Consider the following 19,569-nt stretch of genomic DNA (forward strand, 5'->3'; position numbering starts at 1 on the left):
AATTTTACGCAAATAGAGGTAAAAAAAAACACTCAATGGGCTTTTAAAAAAATGTTTTTTCCACTGGTCTGAAAGAAGACATAGCCCAAACACATTTAAAAGTGATGCAGCATGAACAAGTTCGGTAGAGTTAGAAATAAATGATATTCTTACCTGTACGGTCAGTAGATGGGCTTTCCTTGAACATTCAGGCTTTTATTGTGAAAGACCTAACGGAAGTTGGTCTTACTCATAATGTGCGAGCTTGACCCGGTCATAGCTTCAGTGGAGGAACCACACATTACTCACACATAATGACTATTAAAACAGCACACTGCTGAATCCACGCAGACACCCATTCCGCCAGTTTGGATGACTACCTGAAAACTCGTAAAACGTTATTTATGTAGACGACTGAGTTGCGCGTGCGCCGTGATCCTACGTGTCCCCCCAGCTTGAGGTAACGCTATGTTGCTTGGCTTTAAAACCAGCAGCTGCACCAGGAGCAGAGGCGCAGACCCAGTGCAACATCAGAGCCAGTCACACGGGGAGGACAGCACCACAGCTCCGGGCAGGGGATCGTAGCGGGGCTCCAGGCGAACATGCAGCCATTTCTGTAGAAAAACGACCTTTGCGTTTTTTATATGGAGGGCGCACTCATGTGGATGATCTCCCACAGCCAGGTCCACACAGTGTGATGATCTATTTTTGTGATGGCGAAGGGTCTGTTTCCACGGGCTTGGGTGAAAAAGTCGTTCTACTTCCAGGTAATGTAACTGTTTGATAATTGATTTTTGATTCGGTTTATGTGTGGGGGGTGTTTGCATTGAGATCCTGTGTATAATGTGGGGGTCTCATCAGACTGACAGCTGGCAGCAACTCCTCCCCGGGCCGCCCTGATGCCTGGCTGTTTGAGCATACCTGAGGAATGTGTCTGCTTATTAAAGCTTAAGTTGACCGTCTCCCTGCAGAACCTGAATGGTGAGTGCATAGCAGAGCTCAGGCCTGCCACTGAGGGTGTGAATAGCATGTGAGGAGGAACTGCTAATCCATGCCAACACCACTACCCAGGCCTGGGAAGGATTTCTGTTTGCATGACTTTATTTTATTTTCCTCACAGAGAAGATGGCCAGACTTCCACTCACAGTTGTTTCATCACCTCTGATAGTGCCAGAGCAGCAATAATCCCTTTTGGGTTCCAGTGGTTTACTGCCAGCCATTCCTCCAGTACAGTAAGGAGATTATGAATGAGTACATGGTTGCTTTTGTTCTAGTGAAAGTAAACATATTGCCACATTACAACATACAGTACAGACTGCACACAACTCTGTGCCCGGTCTAAAGTCCATGGACTAGTTCAGGAGGTGATGGCTGGGCTGATTGAATCTGGCTTCAGACAATATTTAACTACACCGGCCAGGGTTTCAATTAGGCTACTCTACTCTGTACACAGACACACACAAACACACACACACACACACACACACACACACACACACACACACACACACACACACTCCTTACAGAAGTGGTTTATTTGAGTCCTTTCTATACATAGAAAAAGCATCACTATTCTTTTTTTATGTTGCTGCGTATTTTCTTAGGGTTGTTTTCGGTTCCTGTTTTGGTGCAGAGTATGTAGGACAAGGACACATCTGGCTAAGTATATTCAGTGTTGATATAATATTTGAACAAAAGTGTTTATTTTTGTTCCCTACTGACTTTTAAATCAATATTAAGACAGTAAGTGCCGTCATATTGAGTTAAATAAATAAAACAAATACATTATTTTAAGTGACTCTGGAATAGATGAAAGGAAAGACCTTTAAAATCTATTTGAGTAATAGAAATACAAATAAGGACCTTAATAAAGTATAAGGAAATTAAACTCTAAGCCAAAGTAATTATGTAAAATACACATTACTAGAATTGAAATAGGATGCAATAAAAGATGGATATTGCCCTAAGGATAATGTGACGTAGGTTTTAAATTATTTGCATGTTGTTCCATGTCAGGTACATAAGGAAGAAAAACTGTAACCAGCACCTGCAACACAATCCAAACATTAGAGAGGGTTCCATAAACTGCTGCTGAGCTTGTTAGACGTGCTGGTTAAGGGCAACACACCAACCTGTGTTTGCAGAGGAGGAGTATCACAGTGTGTTCAGGGACATGGTCGACTCTACAGGGTTATCTGAATCACTGTGCAAAGTAAAACACAGACCGTTTTATTTCCATTATCTGGATTTCATCAGGTGTTCCATGTTTTATTTATACTAACATTATCTATTTTCGCCTGCATGTGTTGCCTACAACTTATTTTCAGGACTAAACTCTGCGTCCCCGTAACCTCTGAACATTTGTCTGACTCAAGCAGGACAAAAAGGCATTTGATTTCCACAGTTCTTTTATAGTCCGGGTTTGATAAGTCACATGAAACTACTCTTACTACAACTACGGGTTCTGCTTCAGCTACTATTACTACTACTTCTACTGCTACTGCTACTACTGCATTGGCTTCAAATAAACCAAACATTAATAGCAGAGAAGTGAGAATTGGTATTGGCCAACTTGCAAAACGGATGGGTTTTCACTCTGCATTGAAAATATGTAGACTTTCAGCTGTCCTGTTATCAATGGGGAGCTCCTTCCACCATTTTGGGGCCAGTATAGCCTACAGGTGTTTTTGTTGAAAGGGTACCTGGGTGCCACTCGCAGTGAGGGAGAAGCGAGCCGATTGGCCAATGAGGGCTGTGTGCACATGCTGGAAAGTATGGTTCCACCATGTCCTGGATGTTTTTAGATGGACTTCTCTATCAGTGCTTCTCAATGTGGGGGTCAGCAGGGCCGGTCTTTGGCACAGGCGACATAGGCGGCGCCTAGGGCGCCAGATCTGGGGTGGCGCTGCGCTGGTAGTTCTGGGAGGGAAAATAAATGTTTGACTGTTTGGCTCATCCTAATTTTCAGCCTTGATGTTCAACATTCATAATTAAGTCAAGGTAACACCCTTTTCTCCCCGGTTACACTTTTCATTTGCCATGTACGATGGGCGAGCAAGAGAGAGAGAGAGAGGGGGCGTGCATCGGTACCGCGGATTGTTGTTGGATTTAGGCTGATAACTACAGCTCAGTGAGGTAAAGGACTCTGAGTGTTTAGATAGTTCACTTTAGTCTCAAACGGTTTGGTCACAATTTATGTAAACAAATATTTCCAAGGCACTCCTTTTATAATGATTAGCAGTGGTGGCACCAGGGTATGGCTGGTGTAGGCTACAGCCATACCAAGAAATGGCTAAGCCCCACCTTAGCCCCACCATGAAAAATTATGTTAAAGTAAGCAAATTAAATTAACCTGTTCTACACCGCCCCCCCAATACAGGGGGGAAAACCGCATCATCTGCAGGAAACAGCGTCTGAGTGCATCTTAATATTCAATAAACTATGAATGTTTTATATCCATGTAACGGGAAGAAACTCAGCTAACTGATTTTTATTTTATTTTTATTTTTTAAAACCCCACAAAGCTAGCGCTGAGCCTATGAATTAGCCACGAGCGAAAAAATGCTAATGCATTACTGCACAGAAACTCACTCATAATCAGTGTTGTGCTAATTACTGAAAACCAGTAACTAGTTACCATTACTAGTTACTTCATTACTTCAAAAGTAACGCTTTAGTTACTTAAAAAAAGGGCTCCCATTAATGCCCTTATAGCCTTCCTTTCAGTACTGTTATTGCATTAGAGAATAATACAATCTGTTGATCAACTTGACATGCATTATATGCAATCTGGATTCCATCGATATTAGCTGGCTTTCCATTTTTGTATATTCTTTCTCCAGTTAGTTGGAAAAAGTTTTCCGTCCCATGTGCCGTGTGCCGCCCGGACATGGTATCATGCTAACTAGACAATGGCTTTATCGACTTTTCCCTGGCTAGCAGTCCCTTGGTTAAAATCCAGCCGCTGTTGCTTAGGTGGAGGTGGAGTGGCGTCGGCTGAGTCTCTGTGGTCTTAGCTACTAGCTTCGTCCCAGCATGTTGTTTTTGCAGATGTTTTAAGAGATTTGAATTACTGGTTTGGGCAGTAGATAGGATCTTTGACCCGCCAGGACACAACTTACATTTAACAGAAACTTTCTTTTCTTTGTGCTCGACAAAAGTGAAATAGTGAGAATATCTCCAGGTGGAGAAACTAGACTTGAGCTCCGCCGCCGCCATGATAGTCTTGTTAGTAAACAACACAAACACGCCCACAGCCCGTCTCCGCATGTGACACAGGAAGTATCTAAGTACATTTACTCAAGTACTGTACTTAAGTACAGTTCTCATCTCTGTTCGCCTGGCTGTTGACTATATAAAAAAACTAACGGAGTAACGCACCATGTAGTAACGGTAACTGAGTTACTGAATTTAAAAAGTAATGCGTTAGAGTACTAGTTACTGCCAAAAATAACGGCGTTACAGTAACGCGTTAGTCCCAACACTGCTCATAATACCCTTATTACTTATCGTAGCTGCATGTCCAACCGAACCGCGTTAACCGAATATTTTCCGTCAGTGACGGATTTTTTCTAACGGCCCGTCCACACAACAGCTTTTGGCGATTTGTCCACCGCTTCCAGCGCGTCTCCGCCCATTGACTTTGAATGGGGATGACGTCACTTTCCCTCGCTTGTCGCCGAACTGCATTGTGGGGGGGCGAGGCGAAGATTTCCAGGATTTCCAGGATGTTCAGGATTCCAAAGTTGAACATTGTTCAACTTTTGAGGCTGAGCTGGAAGCGACAGCCAATCAGATCCGTTTATGCAAATCTGACAGTTCAAGCACTAGCCAATCAAACCGCGTGCAAGCTGGGAGAACGAAACCCGCAGTTCATTTCTATATTCCACAAAAATGGAGGAGAACTTAGTTTTTGCGGTAGCAAATCACCCGGTTCTTTATGACCAGTCCCTATTTACTTACCGGGATACAAACCGGAGGAACCAGGCATGGGGGGAGGTGGCAGAGGCTGTGGGGGAAACTGGTAGGTTTTCGCTCGTTTGGGGATTTTATATCCAGTTTACTTCGTTGCTAGTTTACTTCATTGCTAGCAAGCATAGACAGTATCATTAGCCAACATGGAATGTAGCATAAAATAGCACCATAAACATTAATCTCATAAATGTTCAAAATGTTAAAAAAATAAATGTTCATCATAGCCCTTCCTATTTGACAATAGTGTAGAAGAACTGGGTTTTTTTGCTTTGTATGTCGGGGGCGGGATATTCATGTGATATTCATGTGATTGGTTGTTGGTTGCGAAATCCCCAAGCTGTCAGACACGCCCAGCTCCAGGATTTTCAAGATTTGGTCAAAGCTGCTGTGTGGACACACCGTAACAATGACGGAACAATCTGAAAGCAATCCGTCATTTTAACGGATTAGAACACAACTCGGAACAGCGCCAAAATGTCCACCAACGGCCCACATTATATTACATCCTTAGTGGCCAGGTAGACTGAGGGCGATCTACTGGACTCTACTGTAGTCTGTAACTAACGGCTTTAGCAATCGCAAAATGTCACGGCAGCTGATCGTCCGAAGCTTTTTTTAATAAGCCCAGTAATTGTGATGGTGTAGATAAACGAGGTGAAAAAAGGGATTGATGTGGTGGAGGATGAAGGACAAGCCACTAAGACTGACAACGTTCAGCCAGCGGCAGAGGGGCAAGCAAGTGGCAAGGAGTTCAAGCGGGAGTACCAGGTTCAGTGGGAGCAAGAGTTTAAGTGGCTGAGGAGGGAAGATGGTTCTGCGACATCTGTAGAAAAGCTAAGATGAGTAACGGATTTGTCTGAGGGTGCACGACGATGCAGAAATCAGCGTTCAGGCTACAGCAGGTCAATTGAGTTGTTCTTGTAAATGTTTTGTTCATATTTTGATTGTAATTGTCTCATTTAAAACGATGGCATTGTTCATATTAGCCTGTTTAGGCACAATGGTCGTGGTGTTTTTAGCGGCCTCTGCCCCCCTCTGCTGTGCTGTCAGTGCAGGAACAAATAAATCATTCATGTTCGTGTTGACATGAAAAGTGACCACACGGTCGGTGTCTCTGTTCATCTTTTTTTTTCTCCATGCCCTTAAAAGTTCTGTATGAATCATTAAAAAATAATGAATGAATGAACATTTGCTGCTCAGTACCCAAACATAAATATTAAATATGTCTCATCTCATCATTAAAACATGAAAAATAAAATGACGGGTAATAATGGATTATGAGGGAAATTTTACGATCCTGTCTGTCAAAATGACGGACAACGAAAAAGTCTAACGCAACCACTGGTCATCGATCTGCATCGTGAGATGACACAGAATCGATCGGTACATACATCATCACTCCATGATAAGAACTCGCGAAGATATTAACAAGAACAGACATCAAAACATGTGGCGCTAGGTAGATAAAAACAGCAAAATGGCTCACCTTTGTCGTTGTCTGGTCAAAGGTGGTCTTCAATGGCATTAAAACAATAAAAACGCTGCTGAAGTTAATCCAATGTGTCTGTGTCACTTTGAAATGATTTCTGATAATCCATAAGCAATAAACCTGCTTTTCCGTTTCCAGATGTCAGAGCGAGAGATAGGTTCGCTCTCATGCAAAACTGTGTATGCATAGCTCTCATTTCTCAATGGTAAGGTGTGTGTTTATGTGGAAATCCCCCCTTCGATTCTATTGGCTCTAATGGTCAAAAAGAGATGTCAATCACCAAAATCGACCAATGGGTTCCAGAGAAATGGTAAAAACGGCCATTTCCACCCAAATCACCTCAGAGGTGGAGTTTTTTTTGCTAAACCTCTCTAAAAATGTCAAATGTCACTTGTTGTGTTGCATCAATCTTGATGCAGGGTACTTATTATATGTTGTACTTTGGATTCCTAAAGCTTTTAGTCTACCTTACCATCATCCAAGGGTAGTTTTTACTATAAGTACAAAATAATTTTTGGACGGACACTATAATTTACAGTTTTTTACTATGTTCAATCTGAATTTTCTTTAAAATAAAAAACATCTATATTGATTCTGACTTCTCTACATCCAACTCACAGGTTTATCATTACTTTGAGAAAAAAGATTATTAATTTCCCCCTTTTTAGAAGTGTAGTTATGGTCATTTGTTCTGGAAATGTCATTTTCGAGCCTGAGACCTGAAAAACAGGCTCAGTGCTTAACAGGTTAAATAATTATGGATATTTTACAAATCACCCTTTTAAACTTTATTCTTTTTTTACTGCCATACAGTATTTCATACCTGTTTTTCATGTATTCTCTTATTATTTTATAACTATAATGATCATATAAACGTGTGCCTCGGAAATAATTGTTTACATTATTAGTGACCAAAACGTTTGAGACCCACTGAGATAACACTGAGAGTCCTTTAGCTCACTCAGTCTGACAGGAGAGGACTCTCCTCCACTTTGTTGTTGAAAAAACTCCTTATATCCATTAGCGTAGCTCGCTAGCACCAGAAGCTAACAACAACGATCTCCGGTCCCGGTGCGCTCTCGCTCGTGCAAAATGGCTGGTTTCACACACACACAGAGCCGAGTTTTAATGAAACACAGAGACCCAGACGTAATAGTACTGTACTGTATCATATTATTTTCGAATCAATAATTTTTCAAATTATGATTTATCTTTTTTTTTTTTTTTAAATAACCATTTTTCCTCCTGGTCCCTGTCATGCCTCTGCGCTTCCCAGGGGGGGCGTGCCCCCCACTTTGGGAACCACTGGATTAGACCATTCAGGCTTATGCTAGAAGAGGGGTGCAAGGAATAGTCTAAGTAGTGGGGGAGTTTTATACACTAAAGGTGTGAAAATTACAGGCTGTTTTTAACATTATTCAGACTCAGCTTGCTGAACTTAAGCTTATTTTAAATGTTGATAAAACCAAGGTAATGCTATTTTCAAAAGCTAAAAAGACACCAGAGCCTGTTTTGGATATTGTTACTATGCAAGGACAAGTACTTGAAGTGGTTACCAGTTATAAATACCTAGGTATCTGGCTTGATGATGGTCTTACTTTTAAACTTCATGTCAATAACCTGCTTAAAAATCTGAGGGTTAGACTAGGTTTCTTTTTCAGAAACAAGTCCTGTTTCTCTTTTGAAGCCAGGAAAAGGCTAGTCACTGTGACCTTTTTACCTGTGCTGGACTATGGTGATTTGTTGTATATGAATGCACCTGCCCATTGCCTGAACAAGTTAAATGCTGCCTATCACAGCGCACTGAGATTTGTCACAAATTGTAAAGCACTTACTCATCACTGTGCCCTGTATGCCAAGGCAGGTCTGCCATCACTTACTGTAAAGAGGCTCAGTCATTGGTACACGTTTATTTATAAAGCTTTGGTGGGTAAACTCCCGTATTATATCTGCTCTCTGATAACACAGAGAGTTGCAAGCAGCTATTGTCTTAGATCGCATGATGTAGTATTGTTAGATGTGCCAAGAGCAAGGACTGTCTTAGGTAAGACAGCTTTTATGTGCGCAGCTCCACTTGCTTGGAACAGTCTTCAGCAAGAATTGAAACTGAGCAATCTCATTCCTCTGCATGTTTTTAAAGCTAGGCTAAATGAAATGCTTGTTGATACTATGGCCACTTGTAAATGTCTATAACTATGTAAATATAATGTATGATGTCCTTTATTGTTTTATGTTTCATGTGGAACCTAAATGCTGCAGGTCTCCCTTGAAAAAGAGATCTATGATCTCAATGGGACCAATCTGGTTAAATAAAGGTTTGAAATTAAATGAGGGGGGGGGTCACAAGGTCTTGTTTATCCTGGGTAAATTGACCTACCTGTTGACAGATCGACAGTTTGCCCCACAGGCTTTGTGCTATGTGGGCTTTGCACATTTAACTCAATGTTAACATTCTTCCTGCCTGCACTAACAAGCTCCCTCTATCATCAGTGTTATTATCTGCTCTGCTGCCTCAGCTGTGTTACTGCTCATTTACTTTAGGGGAAGAGGTTTTGTTGTTCAAGTATTCCACTTTTCTTAAATTGTAACATTTCTATTCCTTATAATAGCCTATGTACTTGACCTATTCAGTTCAACTTCTGGGCCATTTGTATACACTTTATATACTATACTTAGTATTAAACTGCTATTTTGACCCTTCAATCAGGAATCAATTCAGTTTATCTAATGTTATCTTATGGCGCTTTTCCACTGCAGGACCTAGAACGGCTTAGCACAGCTTGGCCTTGGTAGGCCAGGCTCACTTTAAGCTGCGTTTCCATTACAGTTTAGTAACTGGGGTAGTTACTATGGTAACGCAGTGTAGGCCCTAGGCGGGACGATCGGCTGTTCGGCGGGCGGAGCGACGCTGCGTAAAACTGCTGTGACGTCATCTTCAATGTGAAACACAAAACCAACATCAGCCGTTAGCTGTTAGCACTCAGAGCTCATATCTGTTCAGAAACTAGACAGAAGTTAAACGAGTACAAACCACAGACTGTCTGTGTCATGGCGGATACAGTCGCTGGTTTATTTATGTCTGTAGGCCGTTGTTGTGAGTGTGGACGGAGCATATACTGCGTTAGCTTAGCCTGATCAATCCGATCTCCATTCAGAAAACACGCATTTTAAAAGGTTTTTCAACTGCCGTCTTGTCTGCAGACCGGTATCAGTATGTTGTTACTTCGGCATCATTTTGAAACGTGTATTACAATTAAATCACGGTAAAATATGTTCATTTTGTTGTAGTAGTAGCCCCCTTGCCAGCTATTCTCTCTGACCATTTAGCAGTCGAGAGTGTTTACATCACTAGTTTAGCATATTCAGCCCGGTTGTTGGCCCGGTAAGAACCTCGATTTTGGAGGGGCAGAAAAAAGGTGAAAAAGTAGCCCTGGGCCGGAACTACCCCTAGTGGAAAAGCAAAAAAATACGTGCCGGGCCGCTACGTGCTGCAGTGGAAAAGCGCCATGAGTTAAGACAAACTTTATGTATCACGTAACATGGAAGAGGACGCAGTGTAAATTACTAAAGTGTTGCTCAAGTTTCACTTCTTTAACTCGGATGCTTTATCATGGGTTTGCACAACCATGCTGAGACACACAGACAACATGTACATGTGACTTTTACCCCACCATGTTGAATGTGTGTGTTCGTTGTATGCATGTGGCACCTCCATGCATACCAGTGGAGTCAGATCTGATGTGTGTAGTTGTTCTTTACTGCCCTGATACTCCTGGTCCCTCCCTGGAGGCCCACTGTTCATCTCTTCAGGACAGACGGTGTTAAAACTCCAGCAGCTTGGCTCTAACACAAAGCTGTTGTTAAAGCTATAACAGAAGGGCAGTTTGATGAAAAGCAACAAAGGGAATTGGAAGATTCTAGTTCTCCTGTGTTCTCCCTGCAGCTCAATGTGGTGATGTGCAGAGTTGTGAGGGTTACTTTAAAAAATGTGTTCAAAGAAAAAGCAACCTCTTAATCCAGATATCTTGCCATGACTCGCGCATGCATGCATGTGCACGGTGTGGCATGAACACCAAAACAGAAAGATATTGACACAAGATGTGTGCAAATGTATTTAGTTTCCTATCCATGTGAACATGATTTAAGTGTACCTAACCTCCTCTAGGGGGGTCCGGGGGGCATGCTCCCCCGGGAAGATTTGTTTTTAAATGTTGAAGTTAAAAGCATCAATCTGGTGCACTTTGAGAGCAACACTAGGAGATCTATGGATACATCTCTCAACATCCATATGAAACAGAACTGTAAACAGATTTTCTTTTTCTTTATGGATATTTTACAAATCACTCCCCTTTCAAACTGTATTCTTGTTTATTAATAACAACTTTTTTTACTGTCGTATAGTATTTTATACCTGTTTACTTTATTCTCTTATAACTATAATTATCATATAAAGATGTGCCTTTACCTCACTGGTTGTAGACAAAGCTTCTTATATTCGTTAGCATAGCTAGCTAACCAGATGCTAATAACAACAAAGTTATTGACTGTATGATCAGTATGACAGATGAGCAGATCGCCAATGGTCTTACAACTAAAGACACAGCCACGCAAAACCTGCAGCATGTGTACGGCGCCTTATGGGTACTGCAATTTTTGGAAGTGCCGGAGCGGAGCTGCGTTCTGGTGCTCCCCGTCAGAACTACACCCCTGTCAGAGATACCAAGTGATGACATGTAAGGCTTGTGTTGTGTTCAAGGACCCTGACCTTGGCCAGGAAAAACAGGCACTCACTTGTTTAATTATCTAGATTTCTTTAATTTTTTTCTTTTTTGCGTGTGTTTATAAAGTACCTCGAGGGCCACACCAAATTGTCTCGCGGGCCGTATACGGCCCGGGGGCCGGAGGTTCCCCACCCCTGCCTTAGATAATGACAGTAGCCTATATGTTTACGTATTTTTCTATGTAACTGTAGGGGAATACAGTTAGCCTACCTTTTTTTGTATCATGTTTGCGTAATCTCATTATATGTAATCCGTTGCTCCCTAAACCTGGGTATGTGTTCCAAATGTGTTCTGGACAAATTCTATGATATGTTTTTTCATAAAGTTTCAAACCAACAAGAACTTCACAATGGTAAAATAATCGATGACGGTAGATAGAATGTCTGAATATGTCTCTGTCACTTTAATATTTGGATTTGGATTTGAAGTCGCACATATATCAGAAAACCAGAGCTGTTTACCAAGCGCAGTAATCACAGCACATCCAAGATTACAAAAAGAAAGGCTTGTACTTGTTCCCTGCGTCATTGGGCCATATTTCGTTGGGATTTGGAAACTGTGCTTGGTCTGAAGTGAGTGGAACAGCAGGCTGCCAAAATATACAGAACATAAGCTGTTCCTGCCGTGTGATCAGAGCGAGAATCAAATGACTTTATCCTCCCAAGTGCAGTTACAGTCCTCGGAGAAAAGCTCTCTGCAGTTCAGTTTTAAGTGAAAGTCTAAGACTGTGGCTGACACAGCAAATCTGACCCACATTCTTCTTCACTGCTCCTTCCAACAACGTTCCTTCTTCTATTTATTTTTACTTGCTTACGTTGTAGACACTTTCTGATAAACTGATCATTGGGATTTGTCAAACAACGGAAAACGTACTAAAAAGTAGTACTTAAAAACAATCCTTTTGGTAATTCAATTATAAAATTCCAGTAAAGACACATTGAATGCAGCTCTTATCTGTGTATGTCTTGTTCTGTTTTTTAATTGTGTTCTATAAATCTTCAGATTTCTGTTGTCACTTTTTCCAAAGTGTAAATAAGTCTATGTTTTTTTCACTGCATGCCTGTGCTTTATAACTGTGGAAAATAAATCACATACCGCACTGAATTAGAAGCATCTCTGTCTGCAGACATACTGTGGGACATGTGATCATGTGTGCATCCTGAGACACGGCAGTAATTACATTCATTCCATTAAGAGGCATAACTAGAAAGGCATGTGACACTGTAGCAACTGAATTAGCACCTCCAAAGAATGTTCCAGCTTAATGAGCTATTGTTGCATATGACCACCTATCAGCGAGCCAGGGACTCGTTATGGGATAACCCCATGATGTCACCGTGGTAACCTACTATTTACAGAAGCGTTTAAGGCCCAGGCAAAAGGGGATACATTTAGTTGTTTCCTAAAAAGGGGCCCTTTTTAATGCTCATTTTCAGGTTCACATCTGTATGTAGTGCCTCTACTGGGACATGTCTCCATGCTTTAAAGTTCAAAAAGCTCTTTATATTTCTCATACTGCCTGTGCTGCAGCACCTCTTTTCACCCTCTGTCTGAAACCAGAGCCCAGTCTGCTCTGATTGGTTAGCTGGCTGTGTTGGAGCCTGGTTGGAGCGTGTTACATAGTGATGGCACTATGTTACTGAAGAAAACAAAGGGATTTTTGCCTATGAGGACAATTTACATGCACAAAAACCTATACAACACATCCAAAAAGCATAATGTGCTTAATGATGTTAAAGATGTCATTAACTGTTAATGACCTGTGATGTGTTTTTGTGTTCCTTATGTTTGTTGTGTTTATGTGGAAAGGGTGTTATGTGTGCATGAGTATTTGTGTGTAGACCCCAGGAAAAACGAACGGGTTTAATAAAGACCTGAGATAAAATGAATCGGAGGAGAATAAATGTTTTGCATTTGCAACAACACATTTGCCATGTGAAGATCAAAGTCACATTTTAGAGACATAATCAAAGTGCCAAGTGCATTTACTGAAAGTTTGACTTTACCCGCAACAATTCAAATGAACTCTAGAAATACAAAAATAAATAGTGTCCTATTTTTTTCCCCTTATTCCAGGCCACGGTTTGAAGAGATATCCCTTTTGGTATTACGTTTCTCCAACATGATAATACATGCAGTGCATCTCCGTCTGGATACATAGATCAATGCACATTGAAAAATGACTAGATATGTTCAGGATTGCACAGCAGGCTGAACATTCTTATATACATTGTTGGACTAATCTCATCTTGACTGTAAATCAGGCTCTTTATTTAATTCTAGTTTCTGTTTGTGCCCCCCCTCCGCAGGCTCGGATCTCCTTCGTGCGGGTGAAGTATCTGTTCCTGACCTGGCTGGCGGTGCTGGTGGGCAGCTGGGTGCTCTATGTGCAGTACTCAGCGTACACAGAGCTGTGCAGAGGACACGAGTGCAAGAACGCCATCGTGAGTAATGGCTTTGTTTGTTTCCACCCTGTTATATCGATTATTTTGTAATGGACTTTTATTTTGCAATTACCACTGCAAGGAACACCTAGTCTGAGGTCGAGGATGTTTAAAGGCCAACCCCATGCATTTATCTGGCTTCTGTGTGTGGCAACTAAACATTTTTGTGAATACTCCTTGTCTTGTCTTTTGATAAGATGGAGAAATTAAATAATCCTGCTCTCTGATTATCAGACATGCACGATGATAACATTTTCTCTTTTTCTCCAAGTGTGATAAATACAGGAAGGGGATAATCGATGGGTCTGCATGCAGCAGCCTGTGTGACAAAGACACTCTCTACCTGAGCAGGTGTCTGTCAACGCTGGCTGATAACCAGGTAGGAAGCTCAATTAGGAAACTAAGTTGTAACTCTACTTCTCGAGATGTTTCAGCTTGTTTACTATGTGGGTAAATGTTCTCCAGGTGTACACAGGAAGCTGGGGGGACCACGATGGGATCATCCGCTGTAAGCTGGGGGAGGTTGTGCACTTAGAACTGGGCGAGGAGCCGGAGCCCCGGAGAGAAACCCCCGTGTTCGACAAGCCCACCAGAGGCACCTCAGTGGAGAAGTTCAGAGAGATGGTCTTCAATCACCTCAAGGTAAAGGTCTTTCGTATACAACCAAACATTCTAGTGTGACGGGACGACCCCCTAAGTTTCCGCCCCTCTCTTTCCACCAGTCCAAGCTCGGAGAGCAGACTAACCTCGCCAGCCTCGTCAGCCAGATCCTCACTGTCGCCGACGGCAACACAGATGGACGGGTGTCACTACCAGAAGCCCGCTCTGCGTGGGCCCTCCTGCAGATGGATGAGGTAGAATAAGAAGCCTCTGAAATTAGCAACTGTTATCTGTGGCACAAAATATGGTGTTTTTGTATACAATTTCTTAGCATGGAAAAGTGTCAATGTTTTGGTGGATCTTTGAAAAATATTCAAATTAAAGGTGGGGTAGGTAAGTTTGAGAAACCGGCTCGAGATACACTTTTTGTTATATTCCATGGAATGCTCTTAACATCCCGATAGCAATGAATATCTGAAGTGCTTTGACAACAAATCCATAAAAATGTCATCTGTGGAAGCCGTGGCGCTGTAAAAAGCACGACCAATCATCTGAGCCGGCCCGGCTAAAGTAACTGGATGGCCTACCTGCCTGTCAGCCTTCCATCTGTGCACAAACCTATCTCGTGCCCTCATTGGTCATGTGCGCATTCGTGTGTGTTGGAGGAGGGGCTCTGTAAGGAAGTGGCAGATTTTTTTCCGGCTGTGTATTTTCAAATTCTAGCGCACTCTAGCTGGTTTCTCCAAAATTACCTACCCCACCTTTAATGTTTAAATAAGTTTTAATATGTTTTAACAAGTCTGCAATAAATCTTTAAAAAGTCAACATGCTGAGATATGGTGGGTAGCATTTCGTTTTTTTATCTGACATGCAATTTAAAAATCTCCCAAATAATTGGTATCTTCTTTCTCAACACAATTTACAGAAAGCCTCACACAGCTTTATGTATGATGATCCTCGTCTGCTAGTTACGGCAAAATGGTGAAGGGTCGTATCTAGACTGTAATTCTCATTTAGCAAATACACTCGCAAACTTGCTTCCCAACGACCTCTCGTAACCTTTACCATTAATGGTCATTGCTTCACCTCAAACATCACCACACGACTGAATGTGCAAATGAGAAAGTGCAAATTCAAATGAATGTACCAGTATTCAAAGGCATGGCTTAAACCTGTATTTAGTGCAGGAAGTGTTTTTTAAGTTGGCACGATGAGAATCAAGGTAGTGGAATCCAAGATAATGAGTTATCGTGAACTTGATCTTACATTCCATTTCAATAAAAAAGTATTTAGTCTTACTTGCCTCGATCTGTACTAACCCTAATCTGCAAACAAACAATGATTCTAGCTCTTCAGTGAGACCCATTCCTGCCTTGTTTCCAGGTGCTGCTGGGCCTCCTGCTGCAGGACCGCGGTCACACTCCTCGCCTCCTGGGCTTCTGCGGGGATCTGTACATGACGGAGCGCGTCCACTACGGGCCCCTGTACGGTTTGTCTCTCCCATGGCCCCTGGTGTCCTGGGTCCCCAGTAGCATGCAGCGCTCCATGGACCAGTGGTTCACCCCCTCATGGCCTCGCAAAGCCAAGATCTCCATGGGCCTCCTGGAGCTGGTGGAGGACCTCTTCCACGGCACCTACGGAAGCTTTCTGATCTGTGACCTCGCTGCAGCGCACTTTGGTTATACCGATCGACACGAGCTCCGTCTGACTGACGCCCGGGCGGTGGTGTCTGAGGACGAGTTCAAGCGCACCATGCGGGCGCTGAAGTGCGAGACGGACGCTGACTGTGTGTACGGGGTGGACTGCAAGACCTTGTGTGATTTGTCGGAGAAACGATGCAAGGAGGAGCCAGTTCAGCCCAACCTGGCGAAGGCGTGCGGCACACTGAAGGACTACCTCCTGCGGGGGGCGCCCTCAGGGATGAGGGAGGAGCTGGAGAGGCAGTTGTACTCCTGCATGGCTCTCAAAGCTAGTAATGCTGGACAAATGAACATGGAGCACTCCCTTATTCTCAACAACCTGAAGGCTCTGCTGTGGAGACAGATCTCGCACACCAAGGACTCGTGACAAGGACGGGAAGTCACCTGAAGTTGGTTCCTCACACGGAGTATGAAAGATGCTGTGATTTAGGAATAGCACATTTAATGAAGTAGTTTTTATTTACTCTATAAACTCTTGAACGGTCAGACTGATGGAGACTCTATACACTCTTGAACGGTCAGACTGATGGAGACTCTATACACTCTTGAACGGTCAGACTGATGGAGACTCTATACACTCTTGAACGGTCAGACTGATGGAGACTCTATACACTCTTGAACGGTCAGACTGATGGAGACTCTACCTCCTCTCTCCGAGCGTCAGAAGTTGGGCCTGGAAAACAAGGCTAAGAACTTTGAAATACTAAACTCGACTGAATGTTTGCATGTTACCATCAGTTATACTTAAAGCAGATCATGCAGCCACACTATATTGTATTGTATTGTTCACCACAGTGGAATGTTTTTGGGGGCACTGCTGGAAAAATGAAACGTCTCGCGCTGGGAGACCAAATTGCTGTTTTTGCCACTAAATCATGCAGGTATGTATGGCCTGAGAAGGATTTAAAATCACGGTGTTGTACAAAGCCCCAGTTGGAAGTGTAATGACACCATTATAAGATAGGATCCTTGACTTTGTTATGTTGAATGGGACATATCATGAACATCTCACTTTCCTATTGCTTCTGCACTTAGAGTCCATATCAGGAAAGCCTACCTCTGCACAAACTGAGAAATAAGATAACCCAGTTAGATTCAACAAGTCATTCAGGTTTGGCTTCCCTTCGTATGTCACATGTAGCCTCATTAGAATATACTCCCTCTCCAGCTTTACAAGTACCTTTGCAAAGTTGCGTCATATTCTTTTCGCAAGCCAATTAAAGCAGACTTGGCTTTTTCAAGACGAGGTCTTAAAGAGACAGGCGCTCAAACGGACTGTTTTGGACAGACACTGAGTAGAGAGTTATTTAGAGTGACAGAATGAGAAAAATAATGTGTTTGTTGAACATTGAAGCATGAAAAGATGATCGATTACAACCCATAAAACAAGTAAGAGCCTGAAAATGAGCATGATATGTCTCCTTTAAAGTTGCTTTTGAGCACTATAGCTTAATCAGGGAGTGTACCTAAGGTTAAGATAAGGCTGGTGATATTCCATATTTTCGTTTTACAGAAAATTCTGTTAAAAGACCAAACAAAGGTTTATTTGTTAGTACTACGCTGTCTTAGAGTACGACTTGGAGTATAAATCTTTATAAACGGCTTGCAAAATTGTACTTTCCCTCGTTAAAAGAAAGTGATTTTGTTTTTCTTGTAGACTAAGCTGCAGATTAATTCAAATTTGGTGCATTAGTGAGTATTGAAAGCAGCAGGACAGTGTGTGGCATTGACCAAAATGAAACCCAAGTTCATTCAAATGAAGGTCACCCTGCTGAAGTATTTAAGACTTCCACTTTAGACTTGGCTACAAAGATTGTACAGAATGATGAACTGCTGGTTTTCAGGGGTTGTCTTTACAATAATTAAAGTATAGAATATCACAAGACTTCACCTTTAACACGTAGCCTACAGATAAGTGAACATTTAAGGGAAAAATGAAAAGATTTGTAGCAAAATTAAACAAAGGACATGTCTTTATACAGGGTACAGAGTAGAAGAGGGTCTATGCCAAGAAGCATTGAAGCTTTTCCTAATTGTCACTCATCTGCATAAGGCCGTTTATTACATTCAAAGTGGAAAACTTGAAGGATATGTCTGTCAGTATTCCACCGACAACATTCTGTATGTCAGTGCACTTCACTGCTGTACATTTCTCACCTGTAACACTAGTGACAATATTAATGTATTTCATTTGTGAATGTTATCTACTTGTATTTCTCACTACAAAGAGCATTTGTAGTATTGTGCTGTATCACATTTTTGGGGATTTCAGTGCCATAGAGATCATCCTGAAATCATTTACGAATGTTTGCCAACTGTGATGGTGGAGATCTTTATCAACGTGTGGTCACATCTGAATGCTGTACAAAGAGGATTTTTCATGATCCCTTCTGGAAGTTGTGAAGCTGCTGAGACCGACTCAACATCCTGGCTTGTGTAACCACTCTAAATACAGACATGACCTGTAGCATGTCGAGCTTGTGGTCAACGCTGCTGTTTGAATTTTGAAAATGTAAAAAAAAAGTTGACTTATTGAAGAGACCAGCATGATTTGCACAATTAAACTACATACCACTTCACTGTGACCGTTTTTTACTTCAAGAGGCCTATCCTACTTTTGGGGGGTTTTCCTTCTCCTGTATTATACTGTAGGTTTTAGTGCATGTAAATGGCTTGCAGAGGCTCAAATCTCTGTGTTCCCTCCTGAGGGAGTTTCTCTTACACACTCCCCCCTCTCTGAAAACCCTCCATTTGACTCCTTTATTCACTTCTATAACATGGTGATAAGGGGCCAGACATCTCTAAGCGGTTGACCAATCCCAACAGAGCCGGCCAGATAACCAATCAGAGCAGACTGGGCTCTGGTTTCAGACAGAAGGTGAAAAGAGGTGCTGCATGAAAATGAGAACAAGTCCTCTTTCGAATGTACCTACTACCAACTACTTCCACTTTTGTGAGAATTCACTTCACACATTTTTTTGTGGGCAATAATTGTTGCTACATGCCTCGGCTGGCTTTAATTGATAGACATGATTCAAGATTCTATTGTCATGTGCCCATTAGCTACAGTGCAGATATGGCAATCAAAACTTAAGTCACAGGCTCCTCCAACAGTGCAACATGAATATATGACATAAAAAAAGATAAAATCATGCAAGATAATTTTTTGAGATGTGCAAGTAAATACAAATGAAATAGTGCAAGAAGAGTCTATACAAGTAAATGGAATATGATATATAGATAAATAATTTGCAAGATGCAAACGGATGAATGTCCGTGGATGTTCACTCAGGTGTTTAATAGTCTTATGGCCTGTGGAATGAGACATTTGAAGATAATGCATACACAGGGTTCCTGCAGGTTTCGCCTACTCAAATTTAAGACTTTTTAAGACCACTTTGAATAGAATTTAAGACCTATTTCACGGCAATAAAGTATGAAGGAAAATTGCTATGAAAGAAGAAATACGTCCCATAATTACTTACAAAGTAAATGTATTCATGTTCAACATAAGAACAATGACTGAACATAACAGCATAACAGTACACAGAACTGTGTTAGCGTGTTAGACAAAAAGTGTGTGTGTTAGGGCTGTGCAATTA

The 19,569-nt window shown here is 41.9% G+C and overlaps 1 protein-coding gene across 1 annotated transcript; it reads left to right on the top strand.

The window, feature by feature from the left end:
* The first annotated feature begins 219 nt into the window (after positions 1-219).
* On the top strand, positions 220-18,546 carry dipk1aa (divergent protein kinase domain 1Aa). The gene is made up of 6 exons (XM_034215500.1): positions 220-746; positions 13,533-13,667; positions 13,939-14,046; positions 14,133-14,309; positions 14,390-14,521; positions 15,651-18,546. Exons 1-6 carry the CDS (start codon positions 693-695, stop codon positions 16,332-16,334), a joined length of 1,290 nt encoding a protein of 429 aa, XP_034071391.1. The 5' UTR covers positions 220-692; the 3' UTR covers positions 16,335-18,546.
* The last annotated feature ends 1,023 nt before the right edge of the window (positions 18,547-19,569 follow it).

Source organism: Gymnodraco acuticeps, unplaced genomic scaffold (assembly GCF_902827175.1).
Source record: "Gymnodraco acuticeps unplaced genomic scaffold, fGymAcu1.1, whole genome shotgun sequence".
Lineage (NCBI taxonomy): Eukaryota > Metazoa > Chordata > Actinopteri > Perciformes > Bathydraconidae > Gymnodraco > Gymnodraco acuticeps.